The following is a 21652-nucleotide window of genomic DNA, read 5'->3' as shown; positions in this document are numbered from 1 at the left end:
AAAATTACAATATAATGCACACTTTATTTACACTCTTTTATTCTAAGCTACACTTGCCTTTTTCAAATACTTGAAATCTACGAATACTAAGATGAGTGTGGATATCCATTTGTATATATTTGAAGAGCTATACCCATCGCTTGAAATGATGGATCATATGACCTACTCTAGGCTACATTAGTCATGAAATAAAACTTTTACATGGAGACTTACTCATGAAATGTCCACAACCCAAACTGTGTAGTGTTGTTGCAGAGAATTGCTGTACTTTTCAGCATGTCTGGGGAATATATTTACATTGCTTCTATAGAAACTATTCATTTTAGAGCACAGGGGAGCCAAGTGGCTTGACTTTGCTGTGTCTGTAGTAACATCATTAGCTACCTAGGTCTCTATGTACAGTTGTTTGCAAAAGTTTGAGCATTTCTGACCAAATTACATGTTTTTTTATTTCAAAAGATGCAAACTTTTGCACAAGTTAATAGAATATAAAGCGTTAACATTTGCAGACGATGTTATTTGTTAAATAGTTCACTGCAGAGGTTGGGTTTGCTTCCTTTCACTTTAAAAAATCAACAAAATATATAATTTGGCCAGGAGTGCTCAAACTTTTGCATACGACTGTCTATCTATGTATATCTCCAGGTTGTTGTTGCTGTTAGATTTATGAGTCAATGTTTGCTCAGTAATGGACAAAAGACACACAGGACATGAAATATCTTACAAAAATGTTTTCATATAAGACAGTCAGTTAATTTGGGCCCATATGGCAGATTTAGGGAATATTTTTTACTAGCATAGCATAAACCCCACCCCTTCCCTCACTTACAGTGGTTTCCATAGAAGACAGCAAATAAGAGACCCGTGGAGGAGACTAAGGGGTGTACGGGCGATACAGTTATATTTCAGTACTGTTCAGAACTCTCATTTATGGTTCTGTGTTGACATTGTTACACCCTTATTATACACTGGCAAAAATTTAATAATCTAACATCTTTTCTAAACATGGAAAATTGAATAGCCTTATATTAGTAATGATAATATATAGGGTCAATTGGTGATTGGAAGTCAGTCATATTTAGAGTATGTTAAAACAGGAAAAGAGTGGTCACCTTAAAGCACGTGGCTCAGTGAAGCGCTGTTTAAAAGTCTTTATAGAGAAATCATTGTCTGGGTTAACAGTGCTTAAGGGATGCAGCAGGATGAGAACACTAATCATGGACTCTTTGTTTTTCCTCTGTTTTTTCATTACCATCACACATTTTCAGTTTTCAATTAATCTTTTTTCTTCAATATGAAAAACTACAGTAGAACATGCATTTTGTTTCTTGCATATTCTAAACTGTGTAAATGATAACAGATTAAGAGCTGAACATGAGAGCGCTTAAAACTAAATAGTTAACTTTTTTACTGTCCTGCAGGAAATGTCTAAGACAGAGAATATGCTTGTCGTCGAGTTTGTAATTTTATTATTTTTTATAAACTGTATTTATATGAACTCTCTCACTACCATGGAGGAGCTTTGATCTTGAGAGAATCGCTTTTACAGTGGAGTGTTTGTTTGTTTGTTTGTTTGTTTGTTTGTGCAGTGACTGTTCTGTGTGTGTAACCGGACGGTGATCTGTTGTCGCTGTTCTTGTGCACAGCAGTTTTCAAAACTCGTAGAGTTTGTTTGATAAAGGCTGTGTGTGTTTTCATTTCAGCACCACCCAATAAACCCCTCACTCTGCTTTACCACCGTGAGGAGGGGTGGGGGAGTCGTTGTTACGTCACGTGATGTGTGCGTGCGTTCATCCTGTGTGTGTGTGTGTGTGTGTGTGTGTGTGTGTGTTAGTGCTGAAGCCTCAGTGGCTGGAGCTCGAATCTAAATCTCCATATCTGTGTGTGTTGCTGAGGCGGAGCGGCAGCGATGTCTACCAGCTCTGCGTTCAACGATGAGAAAGGCGGCTCGTCCAGCGCCGGAGAGCCGGAGTACGGACACGATCCGGCCAGCGGGGGCATCTTCTCCTCGGACTACAAGAGGTGAGAGGGGGTAGAGAGAGGAACCGGGCTGCTGTTTGACGTCCTGACTGTGTGTGTGTCCGTGTGGAGGGGGGAGGTGCGAGGTGGGAGCCCGTATATAATGATAGCGACGTCTTATGTCGAGTTCAGCGACCAAAAAAGACAATAAAACATGGCTTTTAAGTAAAAATAATGAGATTTTAAAGACGGTTGGTCGCGTCTCTGTGCGATATTCGCCGCCTGTGCTCGTGTGTGTGTCCCTATCCCACACCGGGGCCTGGCCGCCTCCGTTAGCATGTCTGAGATTTAGCCTGAACGGGCTGAGGCGACACCGGCCCCCTCACACACAGCACTGCTGGAGAAAGAACAACGAACCGCCGCGTCCGGATGCTAAAAACACCGCGCAGCGTTTCTGTGCAGAGGAGCAGAGAGATCCGCGCTGTGTCTGCGCTTCAGAACCGAGAGAGGTGGACAGCGCTCCTCCACCGACCATTAGCTAGCATAGCGGTGGGGGAAACAAGAGGCTGAGGGTGTAACTTCACAGAAGTACAGAGCCCACCACACGTTAACACTGTGTTCAAAGCAGAATTTCAGCATAATTCAGCGGTTGAGATGTTTACAAAGTCATTCAGAGTGGTTTGATCTGAACTGCTCCATTCCAGAGTCAGATTTCTTTACAGTGGTGGTGACAGGAACCAGGGGTCACAGTGTCTACAGCGCAAATGTAGCCACTTTATTTACTATCCAGAACGATCAGTGAACCTACACGTGTCTTCTGAGTTTTTAAATGTGATGTTGATAATAGTAAAACAGTGTAAAATGTGGGAGAAAAATAAAACATTTTCTTTTGGTACTATTTTGCACTCTGCATGTACCTCCCTGCCATTAAAAGCTTAAAAATCTTAAAATTACTATAAAACAGTGTCTCAGGCAGCAGTTAGCATATTCATACCTATTTCCCAGGTTATAACATGATACTGCACAAATGATGAGCAATTCTGACTCTGCAAGCTTTTCTAGAACAAAGCATTTCAGATCAAACTACACATCAAATCACATGTCAATGATTTAATATGCAGAAATGTTGAAAAACCAGTGGAATTCCCTATTAAATAGTAGGGCTAAACAACAATAACCCAAAATACACTGCAAAAGCTGACTTTTAGCATCACTGTTTTTTGCAAACTGAAAGAAGTGGCATTACTCAGTCAGGATGGAAAAAACAAGCAAAAAAATGGTGTTCTGCTCTGCCTCGAGTCACCCTATAGAACCTGACATAATATAAAAGTCAGAGGTCAGATTTCTGAGGTTTTTGGGACCACGTTATACGTCTTTACACATTGACGTCAAACACACAGGCTCAAAAATAAGAAGTTTAGGTCTCAAATGCAAAATCAATATTAAACTGATAAAGACATGAGGGCAACGATAAGAAAGATAATTCACTTGCATCCTTGGAAGACACGTCCTTCACCAAGTTTTGACTGAGTTCTCTTTGAATACTTTTTCAATGATCATCCTTCAATGATCAATCATCAGATTCATCCGCTCGGGGGAAGGGGACCAAAGCACATCCAACAAAATGTTCTTCCACATGTTGCACGCAGTTACAGATCTCCACCAGAGAGGTCTCCAAATCTTCAAATGCTACATAGTGCAGCTTTAACATAAGAGGAACACAAAATGTTTCCCACACATATATTAAAGGATTTGATCAACTAGAAATCAGATTCACACAATTAAGCTAGACCTGCAAGGCTAATGTAGCTAACAAGTAATGGAAATCTGATGTTTTTAGGTGACATAGACTTGTATCATATTAATCTTGTAGCTCCACTACAAAAAGAAGCATACTGTTGACGCCAAACAAGTCTTGGCCCAAACATGTCTTATCTTGGTCTAAATTGCAGTGCCAGTGGTGATTCACAATTTAGACTAAAACTCATTGTAGAGTAGGCTTAAACTTAATCTAATTTGGGAAAGTAATCTTAAATCATTGTTTTACATCTATATGACTCAGACCATTTGTCTCAAAATTGCATTGAAATATAGTTCCTCTGGTGGCATACAAATAATGACTAGGAACAGCAGAAGAACTGACCGTTCACTCTTGTTGTTAGAAGGATCCTCCAAACTATTAGAAGTGGAATGGCCCTAGAAAATGTCAGATATGTCCTTGTGTCCTTTTGAAGTAACCAAATATGGTCTTTATTTAGAATGCCAGATACAAGCCAAGATGTGATTTTTGTAAAGCCAAATGTATTGAAGGTGCTTATTGTGGAAAATATTTTTGTTATTGCAGAGGACTTGCCTGTGGACAACAGTTTTGTTAGGGTCCCTGTCGCACCATGATCATAGCCAAAGGTATTTTAGTTATTCAGTCAACTTATTGTGTTTTTTTGGTCAGTGCTGTTGTATTGTGGTACTGTGGACAGAGACCACACCTCAGTTGGACTCTGCTCTGATGCTGTAGCTTACTAAATCAGTTCTGAGGGGAGCATGTTGTTCTTGGTGATATTTGAGTTCTTCAGCTTTAATATGAATTACAGATTGTCAATTTAGTACTTAAGTAATATTATATATTCTTTTGTAGGTTGGAGTTTATTGTGAATGGATGTTGTGTAGAGCGAACTGCACACTAGAACTGAAGAAACTATCACCAGTGTGCAGGGAAACGTGATTTTATGAGCATTTTGATTACATTGTAGTCCGTTTCTTTCTCTCATTCTCTCTCTCCTCCCCCCTCTGTCTGTAGTGCTATTTTTACTCTTTGCGATCAGTGTGGATGAAGTATAAAAACTGTGTCACATTGCTTTTTTGCCATCACTGTCAGGGTCACGTCAGATTAGCTGATCTGTTTGTGACACCCTTGCTCTTGCAGTAGAGGTTTGACATGATTTGGTGACTGTGTCCCTCCGTTTTACAGCAACAGTCACATTAATGCAGATCTGTTTTCTAAACTAGAGATGGTATCTGTGTCTGCTTCATTATCTAACTTCATTGCTTCATTATCTAATAATATTGCAATGGCAATTTAAATGTGATTTTTTTCTATAAATTAAGCAAAGTTATAGAACAGTGGAACTTCACTCTCATAACTCGTAGTCATAATCATAAAACATTCTGACATCAGCTGATATCATGTAGCGTAAGCCTGGTAAATGCTGCCTCGCTAATGAACAAACACAGTGAACGAGCGTCTGCTTACACAGAGAAGTGTTAACTGACCCCTGTAATGGATGGCAGGGTTCAATGTTAACTTTTCATCCAACTTGCCCAGTCAGGCAAGCAACCTGAAAATTCACTGTCCCAAATCTTTGTATTTTAAGGTATTATAAATAAGCACACATAAACTAATATATAAACCATTTCCAAAAAAAGTTGGGATGTTGTACAAAATGTAAATAAAAACAAAATGCAATTATGTGCAAATCATTTAAACCTTATATTTCATTGTACATAGTACAAAGACAACATATCAAATGTTGAAACTGAGAAATTTTATTAATATTTTTCAAAAAATATTTGCCTGCTTTGAATTTGATGCCAAAAACACGTTCCAAAAAAGTTGGGACGGGGGCAGCAAAAGGCTGTTAAAGTTGTGTAATGCTAAAAAAAACACCTGGTGGTTGATTGGCCACAGGTCAGTAACGTGATTGGGTATAAAAGAGCATCCCAGAGAAGCTGAGTCTTTCAGAAGTACACATGATGAGTCTTTTCACTCTGTGAAAGACTGCATGATCAAATGTGCAACAATTGAAGAATAACATTTCTCAACATAAAACAGCAAAGAACTTTTGCTTTTCATCATCTATGGTACATAATAACATTAAAAGATTCAGAGAATCTGGAGAAATCTCTGTATGCAAGGGACAAAGCCAAAAACCAGTATTTGCTGGCCGTAATCTTTGGGCCCTCAGACGGCACTGCATTTAATACAGACATGATTCTGTAGAGGAAATCACTGCATGGGCTCAGAAACGCTTCCGAAAACCACTGTCTGTGAAAACAGTCTATCACTGCATCCACAAATGCAAGTTAAAACTCCAAAACGCAAAGAAGAAACCATATATAAACAGGATCCAGAAATGCTGCCACCTTCTCTGGAGCCGAGGTCATTTAAATTGGACTGAGGCAAAGTGGAAAAGTGTCCTGTGGTCTGACAAATCAAAATTTTAAATTCTTTTTGGAAATCATGGACACTTCATCCTCCGAGCTAAAGACCACTCAGCTGGTTATCAGTGCACAGTTCAAAAGCCAGTATTCATGATGGTATAGGGGTGCATTAGTGCACATGGCAGGGCATGACTTGCACATCTGTGAAGGCACCATTAATGCTGAACGATATATACATCTTTTGGCAACATATGCTGCCATCTAGACGACGTCTTTTTCAGGGAAGGCCTTGATTATTTTAGCAAGACAGTGTCAAACCACATTCTGCATGTATTACAACAGCATTGCTCTGTATTAAAACAGTCCGGGGGCTAAACTGGCCTTCCTACAGTCCAGACCTGTCACCACTGAAAACATTTGGCACATTATAAAATGAAAAATACAACAAAGGAGACCCTGAACTGTTGATAAGCTGAAATCCTATATCAAACAAGAACAGGAAAACATTTCACTTTCAAAACTACAGCAGTGTCTTCTCAGTTCCCAAACGCTTACAGAGTGTTGGTAAAAGAAGAGGTGATGAAACACAGTGGTAAACAGGCCCCTGTCCCAACTTTTTTGGAACATGTTGTTGGCATCAAATTCAAAATGGGCATATATTTTTCAAAAAACAAAAAAATTCTCAGTTTCAACATTTGATATGTTGTCTTTGTAGTATTTTCCTTAAAAAATATAGTTTACATGATTTGCATATTGCTGCATCCAATTTTTATTTACATTCTGCACAGCATCCCAACTTTTTTGGAAATGGGGTTGTATTTAGTTAAGGTCATTTTTTCTTAAAATAAATGTTCTTAACAAAACTACTCAAATTCCTACCACTGATTTGTATTTCTATTTTATTATAAATAAATTCACATTAAAGTTATCAATAATCTTAACGTTAGCATTTGCACGCATAAGTTAGCAAATATTACCTTCTGCAAGTCATGTCAGTACAATACTGGCTACCAAGTTCCAGTCCATTTTTAATTTGAAGGTCTATTTCATGTGGGTAGTCGGTGAAGGGTCTTTCTCTTTTAAGCGTATGATACGCTGTTGTAACTAACTTAGTTAACCTGGAAACTGCTTCACTGTTCATCTGTCATATGCACATGTTGAGCGGCCCAGATGCGCTTTTTTCGCTGCTGCTCACACAATGTGACAGAGAGACTTGTCATGACACTCAAGCGACTGTTTTCTGAAAGTTGTAGTTCCGACAAAAAAGAACCACTTTTATCTGCCTTGTTAGGATATTCCCTACAAACTTTACAGAACATCTCAGAGGGTACAGAGAGGTCAAAATCGACCCATGAGAACTTGGTCATCCATAAGAAAACGCAACTGGGGACTCACTTTGCTTCCTGTTTGCGTTTCGTCGACATTTTGCTGCGCGCCTCGCTCTGACGTCATTTGTCAACAAATAAAACCATTGGTTTGTTTTAACTGGACGCACAAATGGATAAGATCATTTTTGTATGTTGATGGGTTAAATATGCAGGTGAATTGAGTTTGGCCTCAGTTCCGTTGTTCTGTTAACACACTGCGGCCCCCACGCCAACATGAACTTGCCCGATTGGGCAAGTGATTTTTGTGCTGCTGTCCCGACATCGCATTTTACTTGGCCCGTTCACTTTAAACATTCCATCATGGTATGTTCCTGCTAGATATACATATTTTTAAACACACACAAACACAATCACAGCCACAGCCACTTCACCAATATGGGTGGAGACACATAGGCTAACAAACAGAGGAGAAAAAGTCGACATTCGCTACCAAAGTCCATGTATACCAATTTTACTCTGTTGACTGAATAGAATTGTGAGGTTTAAACGTTACTGTGAATTTTTAAAAACCTTTGTAAAATAGGTCGTAAAGAGACCGTATTGGCCCACTCTGTACATTTCGGTGCACAGTGTGGTTAGTCGAGCTGCTGTAGCTTAGTTACTCAGCGTTTCTGCTTAGTGCTTGGATGGACAGTGTGTTACTTTTAACAGAACAGCTTTACTTGAAATTGTTCTTAGGCAGAGCTTGCAGTGGCTGCGTTTCACATAGCAGGTCAGTCAGACTTAACATTTTCGTATAGTGTAAGCATATAAATCATAGGCTTTGTCCCTACACTAAGGTCTGTTCAAATGTACAGTGTGAGTCATCAAAGAACAAGATTTCTAAAATCACACATTGTGTGCTTGGCTTTAGAAGACATTTAACTACAGCTCAACTAGCCAAACAAAAGAGTTTGGATGTAAAACTCCACAAGTACGTTCCTTAGATGCATTAGCCTCAGATGTGATTCCTGCTGTCACTGTGCTACAGAGAGGTGAGGAGAAAAACTATGAAATGTACTTTACTCACAGCTGTGCCGAAGCAACTTTTCTGACGTGTAAGAGAACCTACTCTTCTCCACTGCTTGATCCAAGGTAACTATGTAAAATAGCTGGCTAATAAACTTCATTTAAAAATGAGCTTGATTTTTTGAAATGGTTTAATTTTTAAGGTACATTGTACTCATTTACACTAATTACTTAATTCTACGTAGGTTGTGAAGTATGGTATTGAACTTGGTATTGGCAAGTACTGAAAATATGTTGCCGTACTCAGTCTGAAAAAGATGATATCGATGCATCCTTAATTAATATTCTTGATTTCAGGAGAAATTTTAGATTAACGGGTATCCACAAACCTTTAGACATTTAGTGTATTTACATAGTATTGTTGTATCAGTGGTTTAATTCATGTATCATGTAGCTTAAATTGTAATCTAAAGGTATGTTGACTCTACTGGAATTAACTGTATGTAGGTGTATTGGTCCCCGTGGGACAATATGAACAGAAACTCTGTGCAAATTAATTTTGCTCCACATTTAATAGTAAAGGACCAGTTCCTCTCTGAACCAGAAGAGAGCACCAAACATCAAGTTAGCCAAGCAGATGGCAGGCTCCCGGATGAGCAAAGCCCAGCCCTGCTCCTGCTGTGTTGAGTTCCACCCAGAATATAATGCTAGAGCTCAGAGAAACACTCTTGTATTTAAGTATATTTTCAGAATTATATGATATTCCAGTTATAAAGGCCCAAGAAAAATTTCACTTCAGGACTGCAGTGTGCATTTTGTAATTGTGCTGCTCAAACTGTAACTGCAGAATGATTTCATAAAAAGTAGCTTAAATTCCATTTAAATAGCAGAACATGACCTGCCGTACTAAAAATATGGCCCTTGACAGACATTTGCTGTAGATGGACTAACTTGAGGTGACATGAACAGCTTATTAACTGTATCACTTGGCAGTGAGCCGGTGAGATCACTGTTTAAATGAATACATAAGCAATTGTAGCATGCATTGCAAGTCCTTACAAATTACATTATAATTTAATGGGGGGAATAAACAAAAACAAAAATGTTATTGTTAAGCTTGCAGCACAGTTAAGCTTGTCGGATAATTAGCAGGAGAAATGATTTGCTCTTGCAATAAAATACAGTCAAATACGATAAATACAGCACATTGCATTTCAGTGTGCTGCCAAAATATCCTGGCAAGAGAAATCATCTTAAGTCTGTCAATATATTTAATATTTCTCATCATGAGGTTGTTATAAGAATATTAAAAATTAAATGGCTTGAAGCAAAATGATCTTCCAGTAGGAAATAAAAACAGTCAGAAATAGGTTGAACAGTCTTATAATATTCTTACATCAATCTCCAAATGAGAAATATTTGATCTAATGATTAAATGTAAGTTTATTGACCTGTTAAGGTACTGTTTTTTTACAGTGTGACCATGCAGATGGCTGAAGGATTTTTGCTTGTTTTCAAATAAATCACTTTGAGCTGTAAAGGAAAATGAAATTACAGGTTCTTTTGGATTTAGCAGGCAGCTAATAATGATGGCAGTAGTGTCTCCATGATACAAGAGCATGAAAACTGGCCAGAATCTCTGAGGTCATTTCTGATCCCGCCAGGAGAGATGGCTGTTTGGGCGGAGACTGACACTGACTACAGTTCTCTCAGTTGGAGATATCAGCCTTTTAGTTTTTTGAACTGATTAAAGTTTAATCTGCTTTTTTTATTTTATAATAAAGGAAACATGAGACACACTAGGGCTAAAAAGTTCAGTCTGTTTCATGTGGTGTTACTTGCTGGTTGTTTGGAGGATGTTCTTGTCAATTTTGTTAACCTGCAGAGCGAAGCCAAACTGCATATATTCCTCTTCTGTTTGTTTGAAGTTTCTTATGGCTCTCTGTTGCGGTCCTCCAACGTGTGTGTGTGTGTGTGTGTGTGTGAACAGATAAATGGCAGTTCTGCTGGTTCCAAAGCAAACATGGAGTAGGAGGGATCCTCCATTGCTGTTGCCTTGGCAACGTTCCCTTCTAAGCCTGGCTTACTGTACTGTATCTCCACTCAACAAACGTGATTCATATTCCTGAGTAATTAAAACAGGCTGCTTGATAAGTGTTGCTGGTCAAGTAAATTACAGTGCCAGAGTGTGCCATATTTACCCAGGAGGGAGTGAGGTATGCGCTGTGAATGACACTGTTGCTGTGCTTCTCTCTTCTTCGCCCTTTCTCTCTACAGCTTTACTTTTGCGACAGTGTGAATTCCGCATCTGTCTGTGAATCTGCTCAGCTCTGCACAGACATGGACACATAACATGCACACACATGCAAACATTGCACACAGTGTCACAGTCATGCGAGTCTCTAAACACGACACCAGATCCACCAGTGTCTGCTATTGCAGATCTATATATAACGTCATATACTACGGATGCATAATTAAATATTGGTAGTCAATCATTTAAAAAAAATCTGCATTGGACAGATGTTTATGTTTGAGTGAAATTTGAAACCGATATTTGATAACTTATTATTTTATTCCTTAAGAGCAGAATGTTTAGGCAGTGCTGGGTGAATGTGTTTGCAATATGCATATAATCCCAATTTCTATATTTTATAAAGTTTATGTATCAGCCTTGGCACAGTTCTTACAATTCTATATATATATTAACCATACATATCTCATACTTAAAATCCTAATAAGAAAATCCAAATAACTGTCCAGATGGGACAGTTACTCCTGTTTGATTAGTCTTTGCTTTTAACAGAGCTGATATGCTGCCACCTACAGATCAGAACACAGTACAGCCATCTAAATGGGATCATATGCAGAAAGCTGGGTGTGTTTTTGTGTTGTGTTTGCAATTGGTATCAGGAGACATTCCCCTTATTTTCCCAACATCACACGGCAGGGTTTTCCTTCTCTCCGGCCTTTCTGTTCGTGTTTCTTAATAAAGTAGATGCTGCGAGGCAAAAAGCTGCTCCAAAAGAGCGGCTACAGCTGAGTCACGCCAGCCTGCACTCTAACAGAGCGGGAGAGACAGAGAGAGAGAGAGAGAGAGAAAAGAGGAGAGAGCGACATATATACAGAAGGCCTTTGTTGAAGAGAGAATTACGATTAATCCTGGGAAGAAAAAGCCTGCATGGACTGAGAAAGATGTATAAGGGAGAGGGAGACAGAGAAAGAGAAAGGAGTGGCAGCGTGAATGAAAGAGAGCAGGGGAGGAGGGAGATAAATGCGTTGGAGAGAGAAGAGAGAGAGAAAAAGGGAGAGAGGCATAGTGTGATGGTGTTGTAAGAGGAGAGTGGAAGGGAGGGGTGTGCTAACGTGGCTGTGAGGCACAGTAAAGCTTAGACATCTCTGGGCTGAGCTCACATGCAGTGTTGCCTCTGAGCAGACGGAGAACAGGTTTCTCCCTGGAGAAACCCGAAAAACACTGCTATTACTGTCCTCCACTCGTTCACGTCGTGCAGGGCCATCCCTCTCTCACGTGCCCAGCGGTGGAGGAGGCTTCATCAGGCATAACAGCGTCGTCTCTCACTCTGAAGGTTTGGATCCACAAGAGACTAAGACTTGACATTTGTCTATGGGAATACCTCACTCCAGCAGCGTGTAGTGAATCTGTAAGCTTCGGAGGTATCCCAAATCTGTTGGATAGACCGCTGAAGAGCTTTTCAGGCGTTCCCATAAGTCAAGGAGCTGTTCTCTCTGAGAGTGCTGAAGCAGCTGGTATTATGATTCTACAGGTGTGTGTTTGTGACCATTAAGGAATCTTTCAGGTGTTGGACGACTCTTACAGATGCAAATCGTCAGGAAGACCTTTTAACCATTTTTTCTGCTTTTATTGTTTTTGCACCATTTGAAAACATCATCTGCTTTTGTATTGTTTGAACTTTCATGACAGAATGGAAACTTTGAAAATCAAAGTGTAATTGCTTACATTAATCTGTGTTAAAATAAGAGCTTTTTTCCTCTTATAAAGTTACCGTTTTTTGACAGACACAGAAAGTTTTCTTACGACAGCAGTACTATAAACCTGCAGGTTTGAGGGCACGTCAACTGGAGACTCCAACAAGTGTGCATTTTTGACTGTGAGCTTTCAGGTGCCTCGGTCAAGTTGCATACGAGCCTCCGGACAAGCTTACAGGTGTGAGGGCTCATCAGCTGAAGACTCTGACAGGTGTGTGTCTTCGTTTATCGGGCTTTGAGCATGACCGCCATGCAGAAGTTGCTGCAGCTGCCGGTGAATGCAGTGAACATAGTGAAGACAGTGCAGGGGGTGGCGCAGGGTCAGGAGGAGGCACGAAGCCCTGTGCTGACGCCAGACAGCGGGCAGCAGAACTGGTACAGCGCCGTCCAGCCCGAGGAGCTCCGGCACCTCCGCACCGCCAGCACGGCAGGTGGAGGAGGTGGAGAGGGAGGGGGCGATGGGGGGGAGGACAAAGGCCCACTGGAGGAAGGGCTCTCCAGTGCCCAGACACAACCACTGCGGTAAGGCCACACAAAGCCTACAGCTATATATGCAACAGCCTCATTATAGTTTTCCCTTTAAACCCAACAATGTGAAAATGAACAAAATTTAGGCTTCAAGGCGGATGCTACCACTGCCATACTTTTATCTGTTTTATAGTTAACAGTATGTAAGCCAGGTGTTGATTTAGAGACTGTTTACAGCTTGAATTAAAATGTATTTTGTGTCCAGAACGTATCTGGAAATAGTTTGGTTGGATTCCATTTACACTTTTCACGAAAAATGTGTCCCCAGTGTGACCTAATGAGATCCAATTTTATTTTGCCACGTGTAAAGCACATAGAAACATTGTTTTCTTCTGTTTACTCTTTACTAGTTATAAAAATCAATAAGCTTGGTGTGGACACTTTCGTCAGCCCATGATGTGAGAAGGCACTTGGTTTAGGGATGAATTCAGCTTTGTGTATCCTCCATCTTGTATATCCTTGTTTATCTCTACCCTGCTAGTCAGCACTTGGCAGACCTATTTGTGCTTAGGTAATTGTATGCTGATACGGAAAACGCGTTCGATTTACGCTTGTGTTGTCAGGATCCATCTCTGAACTCCTCCAAATATGGTTCGAGTGATCCAGTCTTAATCTGATTACAGCACTTTCTGGGTGTGTTTACATCTGGCTTGTCATGCAACCAAATTAAATCCAAACATGAACAGAAAACCGTGTTGATGCGAGGTGTAGACAGCTTCTTAGACATGCATTTCACTCCATGATAATTGTTGTGATGTAAGCTTCCATTAGCTAGCCACACTTGCCTTATTGCATCAGTCAGGAGCAATATTTCAAAAATATGATATCATGATAGATAAAGACATTTTCATGACACACAATACACGTCACAATATTGTCACACACAGATACAATGCACTGTTAGAGCCACATTAATAAACTGCCATCAAAATCTCTGTACACAGATTTTTATTACACATTTCACATACAGTACTGCACTAAGTCTGGTTAAAAAGTTATGCTCGCTTTTTAATAAAACATGCAGTTTATCACTTTTTTAGTACTGACTGTATCAACAATGTGCTCATAAAAGCATATTATTTATCAAAATAACAAAATTTATCACAATGATGATAAATTATCATATGGCCCACCTGTAGCTCCAGTGCAAAACAAAAGAATCAAACTTCAAACATCAAACAAGGCTTAGCTGATTATTAACATTTTGGGTAAAGGGATAAAAATGCAAATTTGATTCTTAGTAAAAGGATCATTTTAAGGTAAAAGGAAATGTTGGTTGGGAGGTAATAACAGAAGCCTTAAACAAAAGGTCTCTGTGAATGTGGGTGTGCACACACATATGTATATGTTATCTTTGTGTGTTTCTTTGCTTATCATTAGGAGCTGATGATGAGAGAGAGTCTCAGATCAAACATAAATTTTAAGCTGGCCCACAGTTTTGTGTGAAACTGTAGCGGTCTTTTTTTCTCCAGAGCGTGGACTCTGTTCCACAGTGCCGTTGTTTTGTTCGCTTTGTTGTTTGTTTGTTTGCTGTCAGCTCTGCTCTGGTCTTTAATATCACACATGCATTGGTCTCTGCCTCACAAGATAAATAGTCACTCTTTGTTCCAGTGAACATTTGGCAAAAAAAGTAGGTTTAATTCTAATTCCTGGATATATTTGTGAAAGCGAAGTACATTTCCTTCATAACTTGTGAGGGAACTTTGTGTTGCAAACCCATTTTAAATGGTACCAGTTTAAATTATTGATGTGGTTACATTTTGCATTCTGATTTTCACTTCTTAGGGTTTGGTAGCTGGAGGAGAAATCAGCATGAGTCACTATTAGGCTGCAACTTGATAAAAAAGATCTAGGAAAAAGGCAAAATGAATGAAATGTTGAGCCCAGGGTTTCTGTTCTCATTGTGATCAGAGACGGTCTCGTGTTCTGTAGAGATGCTGTGAACCAGCTCAGCTTGTTCCCTTTAGTGCTGAGGGTACAGACAGCCACTTCTGTTTAGTCATGCTTACAAGAGTCAGCCTGATATGTGCATTAGAATGTATGCTGGGCGCAGTATATTAAGCCTTTTGCACCAGTTTCAGGTGCAAATAGGACGCACTCTTCCTGCGTGTTATGTATGAAGCAGCCGCATGAGCCTAAATGCTCAGTTTATGAGCCGTGTGCATGATAAAAAACAAATGCAGTTCTGTTCCTCAGATTTATTTGAGGAGTGACTGCGCAAAAAAGTGTGGAGATATTACACGTGCAGCTGATTATATATTCTGCTTGATTTACGGAAGTTTGGCCATTTCGCAGTGGCTGGCTTTCCTCTGTCTTTTAAAACCACGCGTAAATTTGCTTTAGGGTCTCAAAAGACATGTTATTGAGAGACTTTCTTTAACAGTGACAGGAGACATAGCCGTTAAACAGAGGATTGAGCCTCAAACATGTGCTGAAAGAATGTTTACCATCAGAATAACACTGCTTAAACTCTTAGGACCAGGTATACTTATGTGAACAGATGAAATGCAAGGCAAGCTGTGATGTGGCTGCAATACGCTGGTGATTTGTGTTATTGTTTCATAATCTCTGGAGTGGATTCACACCCCTGTGGACTGTTCAACACTGAAAATTCTGTTTTGTCTTGAATTTAATGATGACTTCTTTATTTCACTGCCTCTTTTAAAGGCTGCATTTCATGAGCAAACAGTTAATGGATGGGTTTGCGCACGGTTTGCATGAGAAATCTTAGCCTTAGTAAATGTTAAATTTAGGCGTACGTTGGGATCACATTGACTGAACTTGCGCTGAACTTGCGCTCCTACCATACACATGGCCCTTTGTGTTTTGTCCACCAAGATCTGTACCGTAAGCACTCTAGAGAAAATGCAAAGGCAATCCTAAATAGCTACCAGTAATTCTAGGTGCATACCAGTAGCAAAGGTAAAGTGAGTGATGGTGTCCACACAGTGGCTGAAGATTTCAGGGCCTGACAGTTCCTGACAGTTTATTGTTATCAGTAATCTGACTCTGCAGACCTTATGTCTGTTTTGTGTGTCTGTGTGTGCATATGCAGCATTGTGAAGTGCTGAATTATACATCGTTCTAATTACATGGACCAGGAAGCAGGTGAACCGATGAAGAGAGACCAGCTCAGTAAATTTGAGACGACTCAGTGGTGTTGTGTTGCCATTGTTAGACCCATCAACCCTGCTGTCTGAGTAGGACAAGAGGAGTATGTCTTTTTGCTTTTTGATCTTAAGCACACCTGACCCAAACCAAAGTGAGATACCAGCATCATTCCATACACTCTTCCATTTTTTCAAAGTTTTTCCTTATTTTGTTTTTCTTGGCTCACCTTTTAGCTGTGTTTCAAAATGATGGAGGAACTCTCCTCTCCTTACAGAACAACTAAAGCCTTTGGTGTTTCTTGTTTCTGTAGATATGTCTGAGCATTTGGAGAGGTGTGTATCCAGTTCTTTCAGCTGCTTAAAAGACACTTACACCAGAACATCTGGTACACTCTGATGGCTTTATTAAGATCAAATTAAAATCATTTCTGTAATGCAAAAGGCTACCTTTTAAAATGCAAAGATGGGTTTAAGTCCTTCAGTCAGCTACGTTTAGTATTTGAGTGAATTTGGAAAGCCTCCTCTGTGCTTTTTTTTGTACTTGTCCTCTGAAGATATTGCTCTTGCACAATGATGAATTCTAATCTTAGAGAACACTGTTGCTGGTGTAGCTGAGAGTTCTTGTTCTTGCTGCCCTGTTCTCAAATTGTACTGGCTGAGCTATTGGAGATAAATCACCTGGCAAACATAAATTCACAATGTATGTTCTAAAGTTGAAGCTTACTAAAGCTGGTCAGCCTAAAACATCTTAGACCTGTTTGGCTTGATGAAATAAACTAGGCATTAGAATCAAGGCATTTGAATCTGTTTTGTCATGATCAGCACCTTATTGTTTTTTTCTGTATTGCGTAATCAAAATGGTGAATAAATACAAGTTAATAATTTTTAAGGAGATATTTCTGAGAATATCTAGAAAAGATAATTTGCCTAAGGAAAGGGGAAGTCAAAGAAAAATAAGTAAAAACAAAACAAAACGAGATTACAAAACTGGAGTTCACAATGTTGTAAAAAGATAAAGTGAAAATGAGACTCCTAACAACCATGCAAAACCTGGTAAACCAAAGAACTGTCATCATCAAATAACAGTACATAAAGCTTTCATCTTTGAGAAAAAAATTAAGCTCCACTTTTCAGATTTGAAAAAAATCAAACAAAGAAGCTGCTGATTTTCTCAGAACAGTGGAGTCCAGTCCTCTACATTACTGAAAGTGTTCGAGATTATTTGTATTGTGAGAAGCAGAAAATGCAACCAACTTCTAAGACTGAACTTATGAGGACACACTAAATACTGATACTGAAAAATAAATACCTTGTGCATTTTGACTGAAACTTAAATAAACGAATGGTGGTCTCTGACTTTTGCACAGCACAGGACAGCTTAGCTTGAACATGGTAAAAATGCCAGGCCTCTTCAGGCTCTTCTCTGGCATTTACTGAATGCTCATAAGCTCTGCTGGATTTTAACCTGCAGTATTGTGAGAAATGCCAGACAGCGTAACCTTCTGATAATATTTAAACTCAGATGTTCTGTAGCTCTATGACTTCCTGTTCTTTATTACTGAAATAATGAGAGATAACAGGTTACTGATCCTCTTCTATCTTAAGCTTGCATCTCTTGCTCTGTCAGAGAGCATCACAAGCCAGAGTATTATTACTCTGTGTGAGTGTGTATGAGATGAGTAAATCTGACAGAGTGCAGTCGCTCATGACTGCTGGCTTCTCACAGCAAAGCTTCCAATTGTTCCCTTGTCACGATGGAGTACACAAACACACACAAACCTCAGCCTGAGGTGGGGACCAGACAGATTCACTGAAGTATGTTGAGGAAATGCCAACTCCAGCTGAGCATGGGCACATGTATACAGGTATACACACATATACATACACACCAAAGCCTGCTTGAAAACAAGCAGATGTCACATGCTCACATAATGTATAGGTCCTGGAGACAGTGGACATTATACGTTACCTTAGACCATCATGGACACCAGACCGATGAGGTCTGGCTGAGGAGCCGCCTGTTTCAGTCAAGTGCATCAGACAGCGTTAATTTTGTTTTTACTGTGTTGTACAATACAAATATTTCAGGTTGCAGGTTGACTCTCCTCAGCCTCCTGAAGAAATGAAGGCATTGTTGAGCCTTCTACTACTACTATTGTTGGGCCTTGTTTACTGCCATTTACTATGGTTGTTAAAAGTAGTTCTTATTAAAAAGTGATGGAACATTCTAGAATAATAAGCCACTGTTAATCTACAAAAATCTTTTTACTTCTAATCCATACCACCCACTACTGATTAAAAGTTTTTTTTTACTTCTTCTGAGAAGTTTCCAGATTTGCAGACACAAGGTTTTGTTCCAACATTTACAAGAAAAAAGAGTTTAGTTATTGACATGCCTTTTATTGATGAGGACCTTTGTAGCACAGTGTGTCCAGTGTGCTACACTCATTCAGCCTAACTGATCTTCTCCCAGGGGGTGTGATTGATGTGCTTATTTTTCATAGCTGCCACATGGTGAATGCTTTATTAAACCATGTCAGAGAGAGAATGTTTTGTGTCTTATCCCTCCTCATCCTCTGCTTGCCTAAAACAACAGCAGCTGTGTGAAGCCAGCAGTGAATTTATTCACTTCACCTTATTGCTTTCTTTGTTGCCGTGGAAACAACAACTGTGCGGAAGCGAGGCGTGTCGTGAGATATCGCAGGCATTTAGTTCATGCGGCAGCAGAGTGATGTTCTCAAGGGGAATGTTTTTAATTAGCTTATACTGTTATCTGTGCCAGCTTATAACATATTAATGCACAGGCTTTGGTTGGCTAGTGGTGCTCACAAATGACTTGGGTTGGTGACTTGCTTGGCTGAAATCTCTACTTTTCCAGTGGTGGTGCTAGTCAGCCCATAGTCCTTTGCAGTGCAGCTGTCATTGTAACATCACTGGTTGCACTGCCATGGTTTCACCACAATACTCATCTTGATGTGACCTCAGAGAAATAGATGTAGTTGCATTTCTCTGGGTGTGTCTCAAGCCAGTGTCAACAAACTGCAGCAGTTTATTTGTCTTATAAGGACACTGCTGGACACTTCAGCACTTTGCTGAGATGGTGTGGGTGGTTGTGTGGATGTATAGTTGGTCTGTCTGTTGTCTCTCACTGTTTCTTTGTTTCAATTCAACTCGAAACCTTTTTTGGAATGAATTAAATATAAGTTATAATGCTGTCAAAGCATTTAAATCTGTTTCGTCATACATCACCTGTCTATTAAGCCAGATGGCGTAAGAACTGTGATGCAGGCAACCATGTGATTGGACAAATCGCAGTCAAGGCAGGGTCTCAGAACAAATAACACTATAAGAGTTCTGTGCAGCTAGTGTACAGTGCTGTACCACACAAACTCAAACCACTGCATTGTTTGGGCCAAATATATATCTTTAAAAAGCTATGTATGTTTAAGTGTTTATTTGTTCAGACAAATACTAGTATGAGAATAATTACAAATAATATCAATGAAATAAGAAGTGATTTTATGTGCAAACCTCAAGAAAACACAGTATTATTTGTAGTAATCGTCCAATACCTGGTTTGGTTAATCAGTCCTTCATTAAACTGAATCAAGAGTGCTGCTGGTGGAATTTAACAAATCCATGTGATGGCATGTAGGGGCATCAGTGAGAAATCTGGATGCAAACTTGTGTTATTCTAAGTTGTTTCAAAGATTACTTCAAAATATTTTTCCAAAAAAGTAAATCTTGTTACTTTTTATTGCAGTAATATGTGTTTGCATTAAAAATGTGTTTGTTTTAAGGCGTTTGAATAGTAATGTTTAAATGTAAAATTTATTTTAATTTTAAAATGTATGCTTTGAAAATAATTGTATATGTAGTTATCTGATTCAGTATTTGTATTTGATTTGCATTTGTTTGAATTTCATTATTTATATTTTTATTTAATGTCCAGATAAGTGTTCAAACTTTTGACTGGAAGTATAAATAAACAGTGATATTTTTGACCATATATTGATACAATAATATATAGTACATTATTGCACAAACTAATACTGTTACTGATATCATCAGTGTGCCTACCCAGTATTCCTTAAGCTGTGGTATTCTTGTGCAGTTCTGGCAGCCAGAGAAAGATGTCTTTCTCTACAGTATTTTCAGTTTTTCTATTTCAGAAAGTTCAACAAATAGAGGGATGTCTTCTTTGAACTTAACGCAATGTTTGTCTCAGATTTGTCCCCCCTCCCTCCTTCTTTCTCCTTCTCACTCGTTCTCCCTGCCCATCATCTCTGATCTCTTAGCATCACTGCCTTTCGCTTTGCCTCCTCTCCCTGAGCTCCTCTGCTCACTCGCTCTGTCTCCATCGCTCTCATTCTCTGCTAATTACTGTCAGTGGGGCTGTCTGCTGGTCTAGGAGCGGCTCACTGCAGAGTCTCACAAAGTCCAGTGGGAATTTTTAGGATGATAAGCTGGTCTCAGATCAGAGTTGTGCACTTGTCACTGCTGTTTGAAATGTGGCTTCTCTGTAATTATGCAAATTGTGTCCAACGAGGAAAAAGCCTTGTAATAATGTGCTGCTATTAAAATTCAAACCAGTAATGGGACAAACATACTGTGACACCAGCAAATGTAGAATGCTCTATCAACATCTCTTATTCACTGCCATTACACTTTGTTTTAGTTGTAATCATATTTGTAGATGTGTGATTTGGAGTCAATCTGACTCATTCGTAATTGGTGGAGGCATATGGTGATGTTTTCTAATGATTTCTCTGATCTCGTTCTCATTCAGAGCACTAGGATAAAATAACTAGGTTAGAATTAAAATATTTTCACACCTTTTTCAGCAAAGCCCCTGCATTACTCAGAGGTGGAGCTGGACCGTAATTAGGACAGGCAAAATGAAAATGAGGCTGCAGTGGGACTTTGTAAGATCAATCGTGGAGTTCCCTCACTCAGTAGTCTCACATTGCTGTAAAAAGATACTACTAGTCAAAAGTTTGGACTGTCTTGATTGACTTTTTTTGTAAATATTTTTTTAATTTTGAATTTTTTCACCCTGTTTAGTCCAGTCCCACCTGCTAGATATGTCTCCCCTTATCACATGATGCTATCACGCTGGAAAGGTGAAGGCTAGCACATGCTTCCTCAGAGACATGTAAAGTACCACTGAATCTTTTCAAACTCAACGTCATTGGATGGCATTGGATTATTTATTCCCAAATCAAAGAAAAATCCAGTTAAATAATTTTCAGCACCCAATAAGTGCTCAGCATATGTGTGACATCTTTAAGCCTGTTGGAAAAGCATGGCTGGTGGCCCCATATGAAGCTTGTTGAGAGAGTAGTAAGAGTGTATAAAGCTCATCAAGTCATCAAGGCAAATGGTGGTTGATTCGATGCACCTAAAATAAAAGAAACTTTTGATTTCATGAACCCTTTTTTTGGTCATTACATAATTCAAAATGAGTTACTTCATGGTTTTGATGCCTTCACTATTGATGGAAAAAGTAGAAAAGAGTGAAATATACAGAAGAACTTTCTTCACAAGTAGGTA

At 39.3% G+C, this 21652-nt stretch overlaps 1 protein-coding gene across 1 annotated transcript in view; it reads left to right on the top strand.

The window, feature by feature from the left end:
- Positions 1-1822: 1822 nt before the first annotated feature.
- The window catches only part of LOC118811952 (AP-3 complex subunit beta-2), a 53816-nt gene continuing 33986 nt past the window's right edge, over positions 1823-21652 (top strand). Inside the window, 1 exon segment of the mRNA XM_036576563.1 lies at positions 1823-2022. Coding sequence (XP_036432456.1) covers positions 1910-2022 — 113 coding nt within the window. The 5' untranslated portion in view covers positions 1823-1909.

This window comes from Colossoma macropomum, unplaced genomic scaffold, assembly GCF_904425465.1.
Source record: "Colossoma macropomum unplaced genomic scaffold, Colossoma_macropomum, whole genome shotgun sequence".
In the NCBI taxonomy this organism is placed as follows: domain Eukaryota; kingdom Metazoa; phylum Chordata; class Actinopteri; order Characiformes; family Serrasalmidae; genus Colossoma; species Colossoma macropomum.
The sequence above is the reverse complement of the archived record's forward strand: the minus strand, read 5'-3'. Positions and strand labels throughout refer to the sequence as shown.